The following is a 20,674-nucleotide window of genomic DNA, read 5'->3' as shown; positions in this document are numbered from 1 at the left end:
AGGTGATGCATTTTGGGAGGACTAACAAGGTAAGCGAATATACAATGGATGGTAAGACCTTAGGAAGTACAGAGGGTCATAGGGACCTTGGTGTACTTGTCCATAGATCACTGAAGGCAGCAGCACAGGTAGATAAGGTGGTTAGGAAGGCATATGGGATACTTGCCTTTATTAGCCGAGGCATAGAGTATAAGAGCAGGGAGGTTATGATGGAGCTGTGTAAAGCGCTAGTTCGGCCACAGCTGGAGTACTGGGTACAGTTCTGGTCGCCACACTGTAGGAAGGATGTGATTACATTGGAGAAGGTGCTGAGGAGATTCAGCTGGATGTTTCCTGGGCTGGAGCATTTCAGCTATGAAGAGAGACTGGATAGGCTAGGGTTGTTTTCCTTGGAGCAGAGAAGGCTGAGGGGGGACCTGATTGAAGTATACAAAATTATGAGAGGCAGAGATAGGGTAGATAGGAAGAAAAGTTTTCCCTTAACGAAGGTGTCACTAACCAGGGGGCATAGATTTAAGGTAAGGGGCAGGAGGTTTAGAGGGGATTTGAGGAAATATTTTTTCACCCAGGGGGTGGTTGGAATCTGGAACACACTGCCTAAAGGGGTGGTAGAGGTAGGAACTCTCACAACATTCCTTGATGGCTGGCACGGACACGATGGACCGAAGGACCTGTTTTTGTGCTGTATAACTCTATGACCTTTCCTCGTAAGATAACCCCCTCATCCCAGGAATCAGTCGCGTGAACCTTCTGTGACCTGCCAATGCAAATATATCCTTTCTTAAGTAAGGAGACCAGAGCTGTACACAGTACTCTAGATGTGGTCTCACCAATGTCCTGTACAACGGTAGCAAAACATCTCTACTTTTATATTCCATATACAACATTGCATTTGCCTTCTTAATCACTTGCTGTATCTGCATACTAACTTTTTGTGTTTCTTGTATTAGGCCACCCAGATTTCTCTGCATCTCAGAGTTCTGCAATCTCTCTCCATTTAAATAATATGTTGCTTTTCTATTTTTCCAGTCAAGTCTATACTTTCCCACGTTATACTCCATCTGCCAGATCTTTGCCCACTCGCTTAACCTATCTATATCCCTTTGCAGACTCCTTTGGCTGAATTTTAACAGCCCTCTGATGTCGGGGCCATGGCGACGGGGCCTTCATTTTAATAAAATTAATTACAGCACATGCAAATAAACCTACCTGGATCTAATGGCTGTCCCACGCTGATATTCCAGCCACCGTCCGGAACTCCCACGCCTTCGGAACTCCGAGAAAAACACTTTTTGTTGGCTGTGGGGATGGTGGGAAGGGGTTGAAGGGCAAATGTGACGAGGTTGGGAGGGAATGTTCAGGGTGGAAATAAAGTTAATTTTCGTGATTATAGGCCAATTAAAAAAAAGCCCTGGGGGTGAGAAAGAGCCTGCAGCTTTTAATTTTTTTTAAAAAGAAAATTGTTAGTAATGAACTTTAAAAATTCAATTTTTTCCTATGGGCTTGAAGCCATTTAAAAATGGCGGTGGCGCCAGACACCATTGCCAAGAACGGAGCGGCCGCCTCCTCTACAGCATTTGTGGGGTGGGGGGGGCAGTACCACCCCCTCCATTTAAATGAGACCCCGCTCGAAATATTGCAGGGGCTCAGCGGCGCGCAAGTCGCGTGTGCGCCCTGCCTTTTAAACTTATAAAATTCAGCCCCTTATGTCCTCTTCACAACTTACTCTCCTACCTATCTTTGTGTCATCAGAAAATTTAGCAACATACATTCTGTCCCTTCATCCACGTCATTGATATAAGTTTGTAAATAGTTGAGCCCCCAGCACTGATCGCTGTGGCTCTCCACTATTTACAATTTGTCAACCTGAAAATGACCCATTTATGCTCACTCTCTGTTTCCTGTTAGCTAATAAATCCTCTATCCAGGCTGATATGTTACCCCCTAAACCATGGGCTCTTATTTTGTTTAGTAACTAAAAGATTGTGACTGTGTTTAAAGGTGCGACTGATTCTCAGAATTTTGACCACAACATAAATAATTGAAATTTTAAAGTGCCATTGATTATCTTATGCTCTTGTAATACATCCCAAACATATGTTCAGATCCTGTAAAATAAAAAAATCTTTTGTAGTGCCTGTATATCATGCTTTTAAAAATAGTCTCAATTATATAAATTATGCTGTTTCACGCAAGTATTAATAGTTTAGTAATAATTGGTACCTATTTATATTTTAATTTGAATTTTTTTAGTATGTTTTATACCTGGAGTTCAGCTTTAGTTTGCATGTTCCAATAAAGTAAACCTTGAATTTACAAAACTACAAAATTGCAGAAGACTTTTGTGGCTGGAACCCAAAACTTTCTACTTGTGAAATTTGCTCTGGGATCTATTCAATGTGATGACCTGATACTGAAAGTGTTACCTGGTACAGACCCTCAGGTGCTTATTAACTGAAGCATTGAATGCTGTACTGCAGTGATGGTTCGTAAAGATGTTTGCGTTGTTTATGCCAACTTCCAAAAACAAAGTTTGTAAAGTTTTCTCTTTCTGAGAAATTGTACTCCTTTTCTTTGCAGGATTTTGCTGGGTACTACTATGCCTTATTTCCTTTCAATGTTTCCCATTGCCCCACACTCTTTGTGTCATTTCTTTCAGTATGTCCGCAGAACAGAGAAGCAACAGACATAAATTGGTTACATGCTGGAAAGAAAAGAAAGTTGCAGAAGATTTGAAAAATGCAACTGAAGAATGCCCAGCTGGAGTGTCTCTGCAACTGTGGAAGGTATGATTTTAATTGTATGATTTAAATAATAGTTACAAAGTTGTATTGTGTTTTAACTGTATCAATAGGCTTCATTTTATATACTCAAACCAGTAAAGTACACTTGTTTTCCTTTGGATCCAAGTTGCTATTTTACATGTTTCAAAACATGATTGTGGCAAATGAAATTACTAAATGGCTGTTGATTGCATAGGAAATACTGTAAATAGCTGGTAGGGAGTTCCAGAATATTGCCGTTAATGAAGAAGTAACAGCAATATATGTCTAGGCTAGATGAAACCAGGTGGTGGTAGGGACCCCACAATGTTGCTCTCTTGTTCATCTGGGTAGTAGAAATATTGGGGAAGGAGGTTTTATTGAAGCAAGCTGCAATGCATCCTGTAGCTAGTACCCACTGCAGCCACAGTACGGTGTAGATGGAAGGAGTTAATATTGAATAGATTTACTGGGTATTGATTAGACAAACTGCTCTGATCTGGATGATGTTGAGCTTCTTGCATATTGCTGCAGCGGCGCTCATCTAAATACTCCTGACTTTAACCTTGTAGTTGGTGGAGAGCCTTTGAGGATTCTGGAAGTGAGCCATTCATTACAGAATACCCAGCTTCTGCCCAGCTCTTGTAGCTACAGTGTTGGTATGACTGGTCCAGTTAAGCCTCTGATCAATGGTAACCCTTAGGACACTGGAGTTGGTTGACTAGGCTTTGGCAGTACTGTTGAAGATCAGGTGGAAGAAGTAGGCTTTCATATTTTGAGGTGGTTACTGCCCTGCATATGTGGCACAAATGTTACCTGCTGCTTATTAGCCCAAAGCTAGATGTTGTTCAATTCCACTGTAGGCTAGCATATGTTTCTTCATTATCAGAGGAGTTCTAACTGCATCTGAACACTGCAAAATGATCTGTGAACAGCACCATTTATGACAGAGGAAGTATCATTAAAGAAACAATTGAAGATATTTGGGCCAAAGATGCTTTTCTTAAGAATTCCTGCAGCAATGTCCAGGAGTTGTGATGATTGGTCCCAGACAACCACAACCATCTTCCTTTATATCAGGTATGATTCCAGTCACTGACCGGTGTTCCTGGAGGTGACCGTCCTGGAGGCTGAGGAGTGCTGTAGGAGCCAGGCCTGAGGTAATTCAAGGGGGGGGGGGGAGGAGGTGGGGGCCCTCAGCGGGCTCCCACACCCCCACCTCAATCCCAGAACCAGGAAGCAGCTTGCACATTTTTTTCCTACCATGCTGCCCGCCGCATGGGTAATTGCAGCAGTGGTAGGATGAGGCCCTTAATTGGGAGTTAATTTCCCAGTTAAGGGCCTCAATTGGTGGCAGGGCAGGAATGCTGTTCTGATTCTGTAGGTTTTATTCTGGAAGAATGCGGTGTGCCTTTAAAGCTGGAAAAAGCTGTACTACTTTAAAACAGCAAGCTCCAAAGACTGAGTCAAAGAATGCATTTTTGTTGCCTGGATACAGCCATTCAAGACCAGAGATCGAGAAATACATTGTTACAATTTAATTTTGAGCTGGCTTATAGTGGAGACAGACTGTTCTCACCCAGAGAAACAGACAGACAGCTGTGTGATAGCACCTGAAAGGAGAGCTCTCAGACCATTTAAACTGAAGTAAGAGAATTTAGTCTGTTTATTTTATTCTCTCAAAATTCTAAAAAGTCAAGCCAAAACAGAAATCTCTGATAATTTAAACTGAAGGAAGGGAAGTTAGACTGGGACAATCTTTTGTCTCTCAAAAATTCTAAAGCCAAATTGATTCATTAGAAAGTGTTTGCAAGTTGTTAATTGTTTAAATTTATCACTGGAGAAGGAGCAACAATTTCAACTTCTGAATTAGACTACGGATTGTTCTACTGTTGAAGAACCTTTTTTCCCCATCGGACAGCTGTGAGGATTTCAAGCAACCTTGGACTGTTCCACTTCTGACAGGAGCGTAAAATTCCAAGGACTCTAACTTTTTCTATTTTAAATGTTGCTTATATCTTAGTAGTGTTGAAAAATTTAGTTTTTCTAATTAAACAGTTAATTTGTTGATTTAAAGACACCTGGTTTGGTTAGCCTCATTTGTGGGTTAATGGATGGTACACTTTTTGGGATTTTCTTCTCCCTGCTGCTTTCACATGCGTTCAGGTCCTCTGAAGAAGGAATTTTCCTCCACACAAGAACAGGAGGCAGGTTGTTCAACCTTGCCCGTCTAAGAGCGATGTCCAAAGTACGGAAAATCCTCATCAGGGAACTCCTCTTTGCTGACGATGCTGCTTTAACATCTCACACTGAAGAGTGCCTGCAGAGTCTCATCGACAGGTTTGCGGCTGCCTGCAATGAATTTGGCCTAACCATCAGCCTCAAGAAAACGAACATCATGGGGCAGGACGCCAGAAATGCTCCATCCATCAATATTGGCGACCACGCTCTGGTAGTGGTTCAAGAGTTCACCTACCCACGTTCAACTATCACCAGTAACCTGTCTCTAGATGCAGAAATCAAGCGCATGGGAAAAGCTTCCACTGCTATATCCAGACTGGCCAAGAGAGTGTGGGAAAATGGCGCACTGACACGGAACACAAAAGTCCGAGTGTATCAAGCCTGTGTCCTCAGTACCTTGCTGTATGGCAGCGAGGCCTCATGGAAGATGGCAGGATCCCCAAAGACACATTGTACAGCGAGCTCGCCACTGGTATCAGACCCACCGGCCGTCCACGTCTCCGCTTTAAAGACGTCTGCAAACGCGACATGAAGTCCTGTGACGTTGATCACAAGTCGTGGGAGTCAGTTGCCAGCGTTCGCCAGAGCTGGCGGGCAGCCATAAAGGCGGGGCTAAAGTGTGGCGAGTCGAAGAGACTTAGCAGTTGGCAGGAAAAAAGACAGAGGCGCAAGGGGAGAGCCAACTGTGTAACAGCCCCGACAAACAAATTTTTCTGCAGCACCTGTGGAAGAGCCTGTCACTCTAGAATTGGCCTTTATAGCCACTCCAGGCGCTGCTCCACACACCACTGACCACCTCCAGGCGCTTACCCATTGTCTCTCGAGATAAGGAGGCCAAAGAAGAGACGGTACAAAAACAAGAAATGCTGGAATCACTCAATTTGGCTGGGTCTTTAATTTGGAATGTTTAAAATGATATGTTAGGCGGGACGGGATTGAATTAACAGTGCATTTCTCCCACCACAATTGGAATCTTATATTTTGATTGGGGGCTTTGACTGGAGCGCCGTTGTAACATATCAATTGGGTTTCTCGTCCAGGATTTGAATCACAGATTAATTGGGGCTCACTTGCAGTTGAATCATAGTTAATTCGATGGCTCACGTCTGGGATCAGAATCAGACTAATCTGGAGGGCTCGCATTTGGAATCATATTAATACTCATCTCTTGGATAACATATTTAAATTGGGGTCTTGCGTTTGGCATCAGATTTATTTCTTTCGAGTTTGGGATCATAGCAATTGGAAACACTATTGTTAGGATCTAAATCTAACGCCAATTACAAAGAAATAAAAGAACCAGGTCTCTTGTATAATAAAGTACAGTCTGTACCATTGTAATGGCATTAGTAGTTGTAGCAGAGTTTTTGGGAAAGCAGAATGTTTCCCTGAGTGACTTGATAACTTTAACTAAGAACAAATTAAAAGAATTGGCAGCAAAATTGAGTTTGGAATTGAAATCAAGTGCCAAAAAAGCAGAGATAATTGACATAATAGCTGAACATCTGGAATTGGATGATGATACAGATGAAGGGCAATACGAGGAACAAGAAAGGGAATATGAGAGATATGAAGGTATTAGATGTGATAGTGATGCAGTGGCATTGGCTAGGATTCAGTTAGAAACAAAAAAACTTGAAACAGAAAAAGAAAAAGCAATAGAATTGGTAAGACTAGGACTTGAATTTCAGAGAGAAAGTGACAAAGAAACAAGGGAATTTAGGTTAAAAGAGATGGAACTAAGACAAAGGGGTAGTCTTAAATCCAGGAAGAATCTGAATTTAGCTCAGGACCCAGCGAAAAGCTGTTTAAATTTATTCAAGCTTTTTCTAAGTTCGAGGAAAGGGATGTCGAGGCATTTTTCATTACCTTTTGAAAAAATAGCCAAACAGATGGAATGGTCAAAAGAAAGCTGGACATTGCTCATGCAGGGAAGGCTGGTAGGCAGAGCTAATGAAGCTTATGCCATGCTTTCTGAAGAGGCTTCTGCAGATTATGAGATGGCAAAAAAGACTATTCTCGCTGCGTATGAGTTAGTCCCTGAAGCTTACCGTCCGAAGTTTAGGAACGTACAGATATTGGCTGAGAAGACATATTTAGAATTTGAGAGGGTGAAGCAAATTAATTTTGACTGTTAGATACAGGCATTAAAGATAGAAACCACATATGAGAACCTTCGAGAATTGATTCTCTTAGAGTTTAAAAACTCTATTCCTTCAGTAGTGAGAACTCATAGATAACTTGAAAGTTTTGAAAGCTGGGCAAGCAGCAGAGATTGCTGATGATTTTGAGCTTGTGAATAAGCCAACCTATTTTGTCCTTCACCCCCATAAACCCAAGAAGGATAGAAAGTGGGGAGAGTGAAAGGAAGGCAAGTAGTTGGGGACAAGAAGGAACAGCTGGGAATGCCCCAGGATCACCACCTCAGGTCAGAAAGGAACGTGCTGAGGGTAGAAGTCAGGTTCGCAAACCAAAGTGTTATCATTGCAACAAAACGGGTCATCTTTGTTCAGAGTGCTGGAAATTGCGAGGTACACCCATAGGACTTGTTGAGCTACGCAAAGTTAGTGCAGAGGAAAAGACTCCGAGTGTAGCAGGCCATAGCTTTAATGACAGCTGTGAATGTGAAACCAGATACTGAAACTAAAGAGAGTGTAGAGGTTAAGAATAAAATACCTGAGAGTTATAATTCATTTTTGTCCGTATCTTGTAACTGAAGCAGGAAAACCTTTCATGAAACTCGGGGACACAGGGGACACAGGAGTGATCCAGGCACTCTTCCTGGGGAAAGATATGAGCTTTCCACGAGAGAGCGCCTTGAACGCTAAAGTTTTAGTTAATGGAATTGGCGGGGAGTATATACCTGTACCTTTGTATAAAGTACACCCAGAGAGTGACTTAATATCTGAGATAGTTACTGTAGGTGTTGTCCACAGTTTACCAGTAAAGGGAATTGATCTACTCCTAGGAAATGATTTGGCAGGATCAAAAGTATCAGCTTCTCCTATGGTTACAGAGGAACCAAGTGAAATTAAGGAAACGGAACAATTATGGGAACAAGGTCCGGGAATACTTCCTGCGTGTGTAGTTACCTGAGCAATGGCTAAACAGGATCCATTGTTGGAGGTAAAGGGGGCACCACAAGTAGATTTGGGGATTTAGATAATCCAAACGAGATGTTCAACAGATTATCTATCGTTGCAGCACAGCAAGCTGATCCAGACATATACCGAATAGCACAGACGGCTCTGTCAGAAGCTGAGGCGAAAAGAGATCCAGAAGGTTATTATATGGCAAATGGGGTTTTGAGGAGGAAATGGAGACCGCCTCATAGACCTGCCGCGAAGACTGGACAGTTGTTGAACAGATAGTGGTAACACCTAAATATCGACCAGGTTAGCACGCAACATTCCTTTCGCAGGACATGGGGAAATTCGGAAGACCAAATGATGCATAAGCTAACATATTACTGGCCAGGTCTTACAAAGGATGTGAGGCAATTTTGTAGGACGTGCCATACCTGTCAAATGGTGGGAAAACCACAACCTACCGTAAAATAATAGAACCATAGAGTTATACAGCACAGAAACAGGCCATTCGGCGCAATGCGTCTGCGCCGACCATCAAGCACTCATCCAGTCTAATCCCATTTTCCTGCACATGGCCCATGGCTTTGCATGCTATGGCATTTCAAGTGCTCATCTAAATACTTCTTAAATGTTGTGAGAGTTCCTGCCTCCACCACCCCTTCAGACAGTGTGTTCCAGATTCCAATCATCCTCTGAGTGAAAAAAGCTTTCCTCAAATCCCCTCTAAACCTCCTCCTCCTTATCTTAAATCTATGCCCCCTGGTTAGTGACACCTCCACTAAGGGAAAACATTTCTTCCTATCTATCCTATCAATACCCCTCATGATTTTGTATACCTCAATCAGATCCCTCCTCAGCCTTCTCTGCTCCAAAGAAAACAACCCTAGCCTATCCAGTCTCTCTTCATAGCTGAAATGCTTCAGCCCAGACAACATCCTAGTGAATCTCCTCTGCACCTTCTCCAGTGTAATCACATCCTTCATATAGTGTGGTGCCCAGAACTGTACACAGTACTCCAGCTGTGGCCTAACTAGCGTTTTATACAGCTCCATCATAACCTCCCTGCTCTTATATTCTATGCCTCGGCTAAAAAAAGGCAAGTATCCCATATGCCTTCCTAACTACCTTATCTACTTGTGCTGCTGCCTTCAGTGATCTATGGACAAGTACACCAAGGTCCCTCTGTAGTTCCTGGGGTCATACCATCCATTCTATATTCCCATGCCTTGTTAGTCCTCCCAAAATGCATCACCTCACACTTCGCAGAATTAAATTCCATTTGCCATTGCTCTGCCCATCTTACCAGCCCAATTATATTGTCCAGTAGTCTTAAGGCTTTCCTCCTCGCTATTTACGACACCACCAATTTTCGTGTCATTCCGGACTTACTGATCATACCTCCTATATTTATGTCTAAATCATTAATGTACACTACAAACCGTAAGGGCTGCAGCATCGATCCCTGTGGTACACCACTGGTCACAGGCCTCCATTCGAAAAAACAACCCTCGACCATCACCTTCTGCCTCCTTCCACTAAGCCTATATTGGATCCCATTTGCCAAATTGCCCTGGATCCCATGGGCTCTTACCTTCTTAACCTATCTCCCATGTGGGATCTTATCAAAAGCCTTGCTGAGGTCTATGTGGACTATATCAACTGCTTTACCCTCATCGAAACATCTAGTCACCTCCTTGAAAAATTCAATCAAGTTTGTTAGACACGATCTCCCCCTGACAAAGCCATGCTGACTATCCCTGATTAATTGCTGCCTCTCCAAATGAAGATTAATCCTGTCTCTCAGAATTTTTTCCAATAGTTTCCCTACCACTGACATTAGACTCACTGGCCTGTAATTACCTGGTTTATCCGTGCTACCCTTCTTGAATAATGGTACCACATTCGCTTTCCTCCAGTCCTCTGGTACCTCTCCTGTGACCAGAAAGGATTTGAAAATTTGTGTCAGAACCCTTGCTATCTCCTCCCTTGCCTCACATAGCAGCCTGGGATACATCTCATCTGGGCCTGGGGATTTATCCACCTTTAAGTCTGCTAAAACAGCTAATACTTCCTCTCTTTCAATACTAATTTGTTCAAGTATATTACAATCCCCCTCCCTGATCACTACACCTACATCGTCCTTCACCATAGTGAACACAGATGAAAAGTAATCATTTAAAACATCACATATGTCCTCCGGCACCACTAGTTCCCATACCAGTGATCGAGGAACCATTTAGCAGGGTATTAGTGGACTGTGTAGGACCCATGAAGAAAATAAAAGCGGGGCATCCATACATACTTGCTATCATGGCTATGGCTACTCAATTTCCAGAGGCCATTCCTTTGAGGACAATTACTGCTAGAGTAGTGGTAGAAAAGTTAACCCAATTCTTTACGAGATATGGATTGCCACTTGAACTTCATCAGATCAAGGTTCTAATTTCATGTCTAGGATATTTCAAGAAGTCTTGGATAATTTGGGGATTAGACAGTTGAAATCTTCATCCTATCACTCACAGTCACAGGGAGCTTTTCAGAGATTTCACCAGACTCTCAAAACGATGATTAGAACATACTGTCATGAATATCCACATGACTGGGATAAAGGACTAGACATTCTTTTATTTGCTACCAGAGACTCACCGCATGAGTCTATGGGCTTCAGTCGTTTTTAATTTTTTATGGACATCAAGTAAGAGGTTCTCTAAAACTTATAAAGGACAGATTCTTGGAACAAAAGAATGAAAATCGTTGCTACTAGACAATGTATGTGTTCCGGGAAAGACACTCAAAAGCTTGTGGTGTGGCTCGGGAACACCTTAAAGCATCCAAAGCCAATATGAAAAGATAGGCAGACAAGAATGCAAAAGCCCGTGATTTTCAACCAGGGTATGAAGTATTAGTGTTGTTATCATTATAGGGAGGACGGTTCAGTGGCCCATATAGAGTGATCAAAAGAGTGGGTAAGGTAGATTACTTCATTGACATCGCCGATCGCCGGAAGAACTGGTTGTGTCACATTAATATGCTCAAACAATATTACCGCAGGGAGGAGGATAAGCCAGTACGGGTATGTCAGATAATCGAGACTGTTGAGAAGGAAAAGGATAGTGAGGATGAGGCTGAAGTAGGCCTAGGAAATTCTCAGATTGAACCTCCAACTGTCAAATTAGCAAATACAGAATGGCTAGGAAAATTAGACGATATGCTTTTACACTTCGAGGCAAAACACAATGAAGACCTAACCAGGGTTTTCGCAATGTTTCAAAACATTTGTAGGGATAAGCTGGAATGTACAACCTTAGCCACACATGATATGGATATAGGGGGGAACCGTTCCTTTAAAACAAGGTCCTAATTGCTTGAATCCAGACAAATAGGCCCAAGTGAAAGCTGCGGTCCTGTACATGCTGGAAAACAATTTGATTGAACAGTGACCAGAATTCCATAAGTTTTAAGGTACTTGTGGATAAGGATAAGAGTAGTCCTCGGATGAAGGTGCTCAATTGGGGGAAGGCTAATTATAACAATATTAGGCAGGAACTGAAGAATTTAGATTGGGGGCGGCTGTTTGAGGGTAAATCAACATCTGACATGTGGGAGTCTTTCAAACGTCAGTTGATTAGAATCCAGGACCAGCATGTTCCTGTGAGGAAGAAGGATAAGTTTGGCAAGTTTCGGGAACCTTGGATAACGTGGGATATTGTGAGCCTCGTCAAAAAGAAAAAGGAAGCATTCGTAAGGGCTGGAAGGCCAGGAACAGACGAATCCCTTGAGGAATATAAAGGCAGTAGGAAGGAAGTTAAGCAAGGAGTCAGGAGGGCTCAAAGGGGTCATCAGAAGTCTTTGGCAAACAGGATTAAGGAAAATCCCAAGGCTTTTTATATGTATAGAAAGAGCAAGAGGGTAACCAGGGAAAGGGTTGGCCCACTCAAGGACAGAGAAGGGAATCTATGTGTGGAGCCAGAGGAAATGGGCGAGGTACTAAATGAGTACTTTGCATCAGTATTCACCAAGAAGGACTTGGTGGATGATGAGCCTAGGGAAGGGAGTGTAGATAGTCTCAGTCATCTCATTATCAAAAAGGAGGTGGTGTTGGGTGTCTTGCAAAGCATTAAGGTAGATAAGTCCCCAGGGCCTGATGGGATCTACCCCAGAATACTGAGGGAGGCAAGGGAAGAAATTGCTGGGGCCTTGACAGAAATTTTTGCATCCTCATTGGCTACAGGTGAGGTCCCAGAGGACTGGAGAATAGCCAATGTTGTTCCTTTGTTTAAGAAGGGTAGCAAGGATAATCCAGGAAATTATAGGCCGGTGAGCCTTGCATCAGTGGTAGGGAAATTATTAGAGAGGATTCTTCGGGACAGGATTTACTCCCATTTGAAAACAAATGGACTCATTAGCGAGAGGCAGCATGGTTTTGTGAAGGGGAGGTCGTGTCTCTAATTTGATTGAGTTTTTTGAGGAAGTGACAAAGATGATTGAAGGAAGGGCAGTGGATGTTATCTATATGGACTTCAGTAAAGCCTTTGACAAGGTCCCTCATGGCAGACTGGTACAAAAGGTGAAGTCACATGGGATCAGAGGGGAGCTGGCAAGATGGATACAGAACTGGCTCTGTCATAGAAGACAGGGTAGCCGTGGAAGGGTGCTTTTCTGAATGGCGGGATGTGACTAGCGGTGTTCCGCAGGGATCAGTGCTGGGACCTTTGCTGTTTGTAGTATATATAAATGATTTGGAGGAAAATGTAGCTGGTCTGATTAGTAAGTTTGCGGATGACACAAAGGTTGGTGGAGTTGCGGATAGTGATGAGGATTGTCAGAGGATATAGATCGGTTGGAGACTTGGGCGGAGAAATGGCAGATGGAGTTTAATTCGGACAAATGTGAGGTAATGCATTTTGGAAGGTCTAATGCAGGTGGGAGGTATACAGTAAATGGCAGAACCCTTAGGAGTATTGACAGGCAGAGAGATCTGGGCATACAGGTCCACAGGTCACTGAAAGTGGCAACGCAGGTGGATAAGGTAGTCAGGAAAGCATACGGCATGCTTGCCTTCATCGGTCAGGGCATAGAGTATAAAAATAGGCAAGTCATGTGCAGCTGTACAGAACTTTAGTTAGGCCACACTTAGAATATTGCGTGCAATTCTGGTCGCCACACTACCAGAAGGACGTGGAGGCTTTGGAGAGGGTACAGAGGAGGTTTACCAGGATGTTGCCTGGTCTGGAGGGCATTAGCTATGAGGAGAGGTTGGAAAAACTCGGATTGTTTTCACTGGAACGATGGAGGTGGAGGGGCGGCATGATAGAGGTTTACAAAGTTATAAGCGGCATGGACAGAGTGGATAGTCAGAAGCTTTTTCCCAGGGTGGAAGAGTCTGTTACTAAGGGACATCAGTTTAAGGTGAGAGGGGAAAGTTTAGAGGGGATGTGCGAGGCAAGTTCTTTACACAGAGGGTGGTGAGTGCCTGGAACTTGTTGCCGGGGGAGGTGGTGGAAGCAGATACGATAGCGACGTTAAGAGGCATCTTGACAAATATATGAATAGGATGGGAATAGAGGGATACGGACCCCGGAAGTGCAGAAGGTTTTAGTTTAGGCAGGCATCAAGATCGGCGCAGGCTTGGAGGGCCGAATGGCCTATTCCTGTGCTGTACTGTTCTTTGTTCTTGTTCTTTGTAACCTGGACAGAGTAGCTGGAGTTCGCCAGTAGTTCTAGTTCCTAAACCTCACGGGACAACCCAATTTTTTTTATAGGTTCTCGAAATGTTAATGCTGTAATCAAGGCAGACTCCTACCCAATTCCGTGTTTAGAAGACTGCATCGACAGAGTAGGCAGCACTAAGTTTCTTAGCAAGGTTGACTTGTTAAAGGGTTACTGGCAAGTTCCTTTGACTCCTCGAGAGATATCAGCTTTTGTAACATCTGACAGTCTTTATCAGTGCCAGGTGAGGCCATTCGGGCTAAAAAATATCCCAGCTACTTTTCAAAGATTAATGAATCAGATGGTAGCCAGTGTTCCCAACTGTGTAGTATATCTCGATGATGTACTAATATATAGTAACATTTGGCAAGAACACTTAAACTTTTATTTAAAAAGTTACGAGCTGCAGACTTGGTGGTAAATTAGGAAAAATAAGTGAATTTGGAAAGGCAAGAGTAACTTACCTCAGACATATAGTGGGGCAAGGTCAGGAGTTTGCAAGTTCTCCCTGTGTCTGCGTGGGTTTCCTCCGGGTGCTCAGGTTTCCTCCCACATGCCAAAGACTTGCAGGTTGATAGGTAAATTGGCCAGTAGCAATTGCTCTTAGTAGAGGTAGGTGGTAGGGAAATATAGGGACAGGTGAGGATGTGGTAGGAATATGGAATTAGTGTAGGATTAGTATAAATGGGTGGTTGATGGTCGGCACAGACTCGGTGGGCCGAAGGGCCTGTTTCAGTGCTGTATCTCTCAACTAAACTAAACTAAACTTACCAAAAACGGCAAAGGTGCATGCCTTAATAGAGTTCCCTATCCATAAATCTAAACGGGAAATAATGAGATTTTTAGGGATATACAGGTTTTATCGGAAATTTGTATGAAACTTTAGTACTGTGGCTGCTTCGTTAACTAACTTGCTACAAAAAGAGAAAAACAAAGTGGTACAGTCAGATGGATGCCAGGCAGCTTTTGAAAAGCTAAAGGCAATCTTAACTAATGAGCCAGTGTTGGCTACTCCAAATTTCGCTAAACCCTTTAAATTAGCGATCGATGCTAGCGACCTGGGGGTTGGTGCAGTCCTACTGTAAGATGCCAAATCCGGCATTGAGAAGCCAGTGGAGTATTTTTCTAGAAAACTAAATTGTCATCAGAAAAAATATTCCACTGTGAAAAAAGAAACATTGGGACTTATACTGGTTCTCAAACATTTTGAGCTATATATCTAGGACTCTTCTTTTGGGCCTCCTTATCTCGAGAGACAATGGATACGCGCCTGGAGGTGGTCAGTGGTTTGTGAAGCAGCGCCTGGAGTGGCTATAAAGGCCAATTCTGGAGTGACAGGCTCTTCCACAGGTGCTGCAGAGAAATTTGTTTGTTGGGGCTGTTGCACAGTTGGCTATAAGGAGATATTAAAATACACTAACCATAACCCATTAATATTTTTGGAAAAGTTTAAGAACCGAAATGCTAGAATCTTTAGATGGAGTGTGTTGTTACAGCCTTATCATATGAGGGTTGTACACATTTCGGGGAAAAATAATGTTATCACCGACTCTTTGTCGCGGATTTAACTATGTGGACGGAGATGAGAATGCTGTAAATTGTTAGTGTATCTGTAAATGCGGGAACAAAAATGTGCTAGCATTTTTTTCAATTTGTATTTTTTACCCATTGTAATGAAACGCATTTCAGGAATGGCGTTTCATTCCGCCAGGGGCGGAGATGTTATGATCCTGTAGTTTTTTTGTCTGGGAAGAATGCGGTGTGCCTTTAAGGCTGGAAAAAGAGCCATACTGCTTTAAGGCAGCAAGCTCCAAAGCCTGAGTCAAACAATGCATTCTTGCCCGGAATACAGCCATTCAGAGACTGCGATTCAAAGAGTGCATTCTCATTGCCTGGGATACAGCCATTCAAGACCAGAGATTGAGAGATGCATTGTTACAATTTAATTTTGAATTGGATGATAGTGGAGACAGACTGTTCTAACCCAAAGAAACAGACAGACAGCTGTGTTAGCAACTGAAAGAAGAGCTCTCAGATCATTTAAACTGAAGGAAGAGAATTTAGTCTGTTTATTTATTATTCTCAAAATTCTAAAAAGTCAAGCCAAAACAGAGATCTCTGATAATTTAAAATGAAGGAAGGGAAGTTAAACTGTGGCAATCTTTTATCCCTCAAAAATTCTAAAGCCAAATTGATTCATTAGAAAGTGTTTGCAAGTTAATTGTTTAAATTCATCGCTGGAGAAGGAGCAACAATTTCGACTTCTGAATTAGACTACAGACTGTTCTACTGTTGAACCTTTTTTCCCCCATCGGACGGCTGTGAGGATTTCAAGCAACCTTGGACTGTTCCTCTTCTGGCAGGAGCATAAAACTGCAAGGACTCTAATTTTTCTATTTTAAATGTTGTTTATATCTTGGTGTTTAAGAATTTAGTTTTTCTAATTAAACAGGTAATTTGTTGATTTAAAGACACCTGGTTTGGTTAGCCTCATTTGGGGGTTAATAGATTGTACAATTTGGCTGGGTCTTTCTTTAATTTGGAAAGTTTAAAATGATATGTTAGGTGATCTGTGGAGGGACAGGCTTGAATTAATAGTGCGTTTTTCCCACCACAGTCAGAATTGTATATTTTGATTGGGGGCTTTGACTGGAGCGGTCGGTTGTAATACTGTTCACAGGCCTTCCCGCCCTGGGCTAAATTTCAGTGGAGGCGGTTCACACGCAACTCCCGCCCCACCACCATCCCACCCGATTTTGTGCTCTGCTCGCCTCCAAACCCACCACAGGGGGGAGAGCATAAAATTCCACCGATTGTGTCTGCTGTGCCTGAACTGCCCAGCAAGAGTTTTAACTATGAATTTTTAAATTTTTTTTTTAAATACATTTTTCTTCCTTCCCCTCTTGCTGGCCCAAAGAGTCTGTTTGCAGTATGGTTTCATAGGCATCAGGACTGTATTCAAGCTTATTCAAGTGGGCATTCTTCAACTGTAAGCCTAGATAGTGAGTGTTAGCATACCATTCGATTGGGGCAGGTGGAAATAGAGGCATAGTAACCATGTAGTTTCCAGCAAGGGATCAGAGGTTTCTCCTCCTAATCCAGTAACACCCTCTCTAAGATGCACTACTCCAGCAAAAGGTGGAGATTAAACCTGGGATCTTTCTGGTCTATATGGCTCAATTACACACTTCCTTAATTACATTTCTTCCTGGAAAAGCTAGCGCACTCTTTATTTCATTTCATTGACATCAGAATTACTTGTACGTATTGTTCATCTACCACAAGTGGTTGTTTTACTTGTTTACTCATTGTGAAATTCCTGCCATTCATTCATGTTTGTGAAATAAATTCCAACATACAACTTACACTGAGTTATCCTAATAGTATTATGAATGAGTTATTGCTATTTGCTTTAACCCTGATAATATTTTCTTAGAAATTTCAGGAATTGAAAGACAGAAGGAATTCCATAACTAAAACCTCATTTCAAAAGAGGGTTCGACGAAAACGAAAAGCCGCTGGTGCAGGTACAGCACGATAGGGAAATTATTCACTTTACTTCAGTGAATTACTGATGAACATTGCCAGCAGGCTGTACGTTTATATTATTGTAGATAACCTAACCTACAATTTCTGAAAAAGTTAATTTTGACTGAAATACTTTGTTTTTATTATTTTTAAATGCAGTTGTAATTCATCCAGGTCCTTTAAGTTACATTCTTGGATGAAGTTGTTACAGCACAGCTCTGCTCTGACCAGTTTCACACTTTCTCTCGATCAGCTGGAGTGAGTCTATGATTATGTCTGTCCTCTAGACTGCTTGAGAAACAAGGCCAAGATGCATTTGAGTAGGACTGCAGAACTTTAATCTGCATAGCCCCTCCACAGTGGTTCTGCGGCAGCGAAACAGCACTGCTGATCTAAGAAATGTCTCATTTTTTAATTGGGTATTTTTCATTGACAACTCATTAGTGGTATATTGACAATATTAGCTCTCAATCACACTGATATATAACGGTAATTTCAAACAGGTGTCCACTGTTACAAAAAGGTTCTTTAGATCGTGAGCGTGCCTTAATAAATTCAAATAATTAAAAGTAGATACATAGATTTATAAATAAAGATTATGTAAAACAGTAAGTCTCTCTTTCTTTTACCTTGATACTCATTGTACTCGGTGAAGACGGTAATAATTGAGGGATTGCCCAAGTGAGTATTTCAAAATAGACAACATTCCCTTTCAGTCTATCTAGTTGTCACTTGCAGGTTTACTCAAAAATTTGGTGTAGCCGAATGGGAAAGTTCATGTCAGTATTACTAAAGCTTTCAGGATCATGCTAGTTGTTATGAATTTATGCATAATCTGGATTATTCTCACACAGAAGGTCCTACAAATGGAGGAAGGAATGGCGAGGAATCTTCCAACAAAATGTGGAAATCCAAGGAAGAGCTGAAAGCTGAAAATAAAAGGTACTTAAGTGGAATTAATTTACATAGATTTTCTCTGTCCTGTTGACAATTGTGTGATATAATTCTTCCAATTTACAATTTCAATTTTAACAAAATAAATCAAAAGATCCTGTTAAAAAATTTAGATTACTTTTTCCTGAGGACATTTAATGTATGCAGTATTTATTGCCAATCCCTAATTGCTCTTAACTGAGTGGCTTGTTATGATGGGATTTGATATCTCTGGATTACTAGTCCAGTAATGTAACCACTGCACTACCGTTCCCTTGTTTTTATCTAGTTTATACAAATTATTTTGAAATTTTCTTTGATATTAACTGGAGTAGAAAATAAGTAACCTGGTCGAGCCGTTACCTTTAAGCACAAGTATCTAGGATGGCGGTTACTGATTCTGTAAAAGAAATTGATAAATTGTAATGAGTACAATGCTGATAATGTGGAGGTTGTGCTTGCTTCTAGCAGAGAGCTGACTGCCCAAGAGGCCCACTGGAGTGAACTAAAACAGTACTTTGGAGCAAATGATAGATTTGAAATTCCTGCTTGCAGTGCACCTCTTTCAAAGGTAATAATGTTTATTAATATAATCATACTCTGTGTAAGTTAATTTGAGCTTGGATCAATAATGTCTTGCATGTAAAATAACATCCCAAGCTATTTTATAAATAGGCATATGGAATACAGTTACAGAGCCAGGAAGGGATAATTAGGAGGAGATAACTGAATGCTTGGTCAAAGAGCTGGGTCTTAAGATTTATAGACATGTAAAAGTTTAGGAAGGAAGTGCTATAAAGTACAACTGAGTTGACCCAGTGATAGGCAAAGGAAGAGGGGAATTTGTAGAAGGCTAGAGGCAGAGGAGCAAAGCATGTAAGAAAAGATACAGGGCTGGAAGAGATTATAGAGCTGGGATAAAGCAAAGTCTTGACAATATTTATGGACAAAGACGAGGATTTTACAATTAATGCATTAGAGGATGGGGAGACAAGGCAAGGGTGATGGGCACGTGTGGTTTCGTACAGGACATGATACGGGTAGTAGTCTGAGGCTGAATTGGACTGTTTGCAACCTTGGTGTCATATTTACCCTGAGATAATCTTTCGACCACATATCTGCACGATCACAAAGACCACCTATTTCCACCTCAACGCTTGCCTCAGCGCAACTGCGGCTGAAACCCTCATCCATGCCTTTGTTACCTCTAGACGTGACTATTCCAATGCTCTCCTGGCTGGCCTGTCATTTTCCACTCTCCGTAAACTTAAGCTCATCCAAAACTCTTCTCGTATTCTAACTTGCACCAAGTCCAGTTCATCCATCATTAATATGCTTACTGATCTACATTGGCTCCCAGTCCAGTAGTGCCTTGATTTAAAAAAAAAATTCTCACCCCTTGTTTTCAAATTCCTCTCTGGCCTCGCCCCTTCCTATCTCTGTAACCCCGTCGAGCTCTAAACCCTCCTAGATAGCTGCACTGCACTAATTCTGGCCTCTGTGCATCTCTTCAGCTGCTAAGGCCTTTAGTTCTGAAATTCCCTCCCCAAACCCCTCTGCTATTCCACTGAATAGCCTCCTTCTATGCCATAAAGTTTTCTATTTTTCTACCTCCCTTTCCTCCTTTAAAACACTCCTTAAAACCTCCTTCTTTGGCCAAGTTTTTAATATACTTTAATATCCTATTATGTGGCTTAATGTCAAGCGCCTTGGGACATTTTATTACTCCTGAAGGTGCTATATAAATGTAAGTTGTTTTTGAATGTTGGGGCATAGAGATTGGAAGGCCAGCGGGGGAGCATTAGAGTAGTGAGTATGGAGTTGGAAAAGGCATGTGTAAGGGTTTCAGCAGCTGAAGGATGGAGGCAGGCAATGTTGTAGAGTTGAAAGTAAGCTGTCTTGGTGACGAATCAGATGTCCTATACAAAGCTCATTTTAGGATTGAACAGAATAGCAAGATTACAGAATCTTGTTCAGCCTGAGAAAGTGACTGTTCCCGCAGTTGTCCGTTTCATCTATGCATGTATGATGATGATGAAATGTTTAAATGTATTGAATTTAATCACCAGTGGAACACATTGGGAGCAGATGTGTTTGAATCAAACTTTTTTTAATTTACCTCTCCTGCCCATTTTATAGCCCTTCACTTCCATGTCATCTCTCTCTCTCAACAAAGCACCTAGCCTCAGGTCTTCTGCCAATGCAAGTTTATGGATTGCTGAGAAGATGTGTACCCAGTAATAATACTGTGTTGGTTTTTCCTTAGGGAGGGAACTTATCATGCATCAGTTGGCAGGTTGGAATGCAGCACTCATTCAGACTGTTTTCTCAGAGCTAATGTGGGTTAAATCTGGTATAAATCAACTCGCTTTAAAATGCTACGAAAAGCTCCACAATGTGGGAGAGACTAAT

General features: G+C 42.0%; 1 protein-coding gene across 3 annotated transcripts in view; it reads left to right on the top strand.

The window, feature by feature from the left end:
* Positions 1-20,674, top strand: part of fam204a (family with sequence similarity 204 member A) — an 88,076-nt gene that overhangs the window by 23,858 nt on the left and 43,544 nt on the right. Inside the window, exons 3-6 of one of the 3 annotated variants that reach the window (XM_068052989.1) lie at positions 2,660-2,786; positions 17,238-17,328; positions 18,187-18,271; positions 18,731-18,833. In XM_068052989.1, the coding sequence (XP_067909090.1) occupies positions 2,660-2,786; positions 17,238-17,328; positions 18,187-18,271; positions 18,731-18,833 (406 nt within the window). Of the gene's footprint in view, positions 1-2,659; positions 2,787-17,237; positions 17,329-18,183; positions 18,272-18,730; positions 18,834-20,674 lie in introns of all 3 variants that reach the window. The other 2 variants (XM_068052988.1, XM_068052987.1) reach the window with 2 other exon arrangements.

This window comes from Heterodontus francisci, chromosome 20, assembly GCF_036365525.1.
Source record: "Heterodontus francisci isolate sHetFra1 chromosome 20, sHetFra1.hap1, whole genome shotgun sequence".
Classification (NCBI taxonomy): domain Eukaryota; kingdom Metazoa; phylum Chordata; class Chondrichthyes; order Heterodontiformes; family Heterodontidae; genus Heterodontus; species Heterodontus francisci.
The sequence above is the reverse complement of the archived record's forward strand: the minus strand, read 5'-3'. Positions and strand labels throughout refer to the sequence as shown.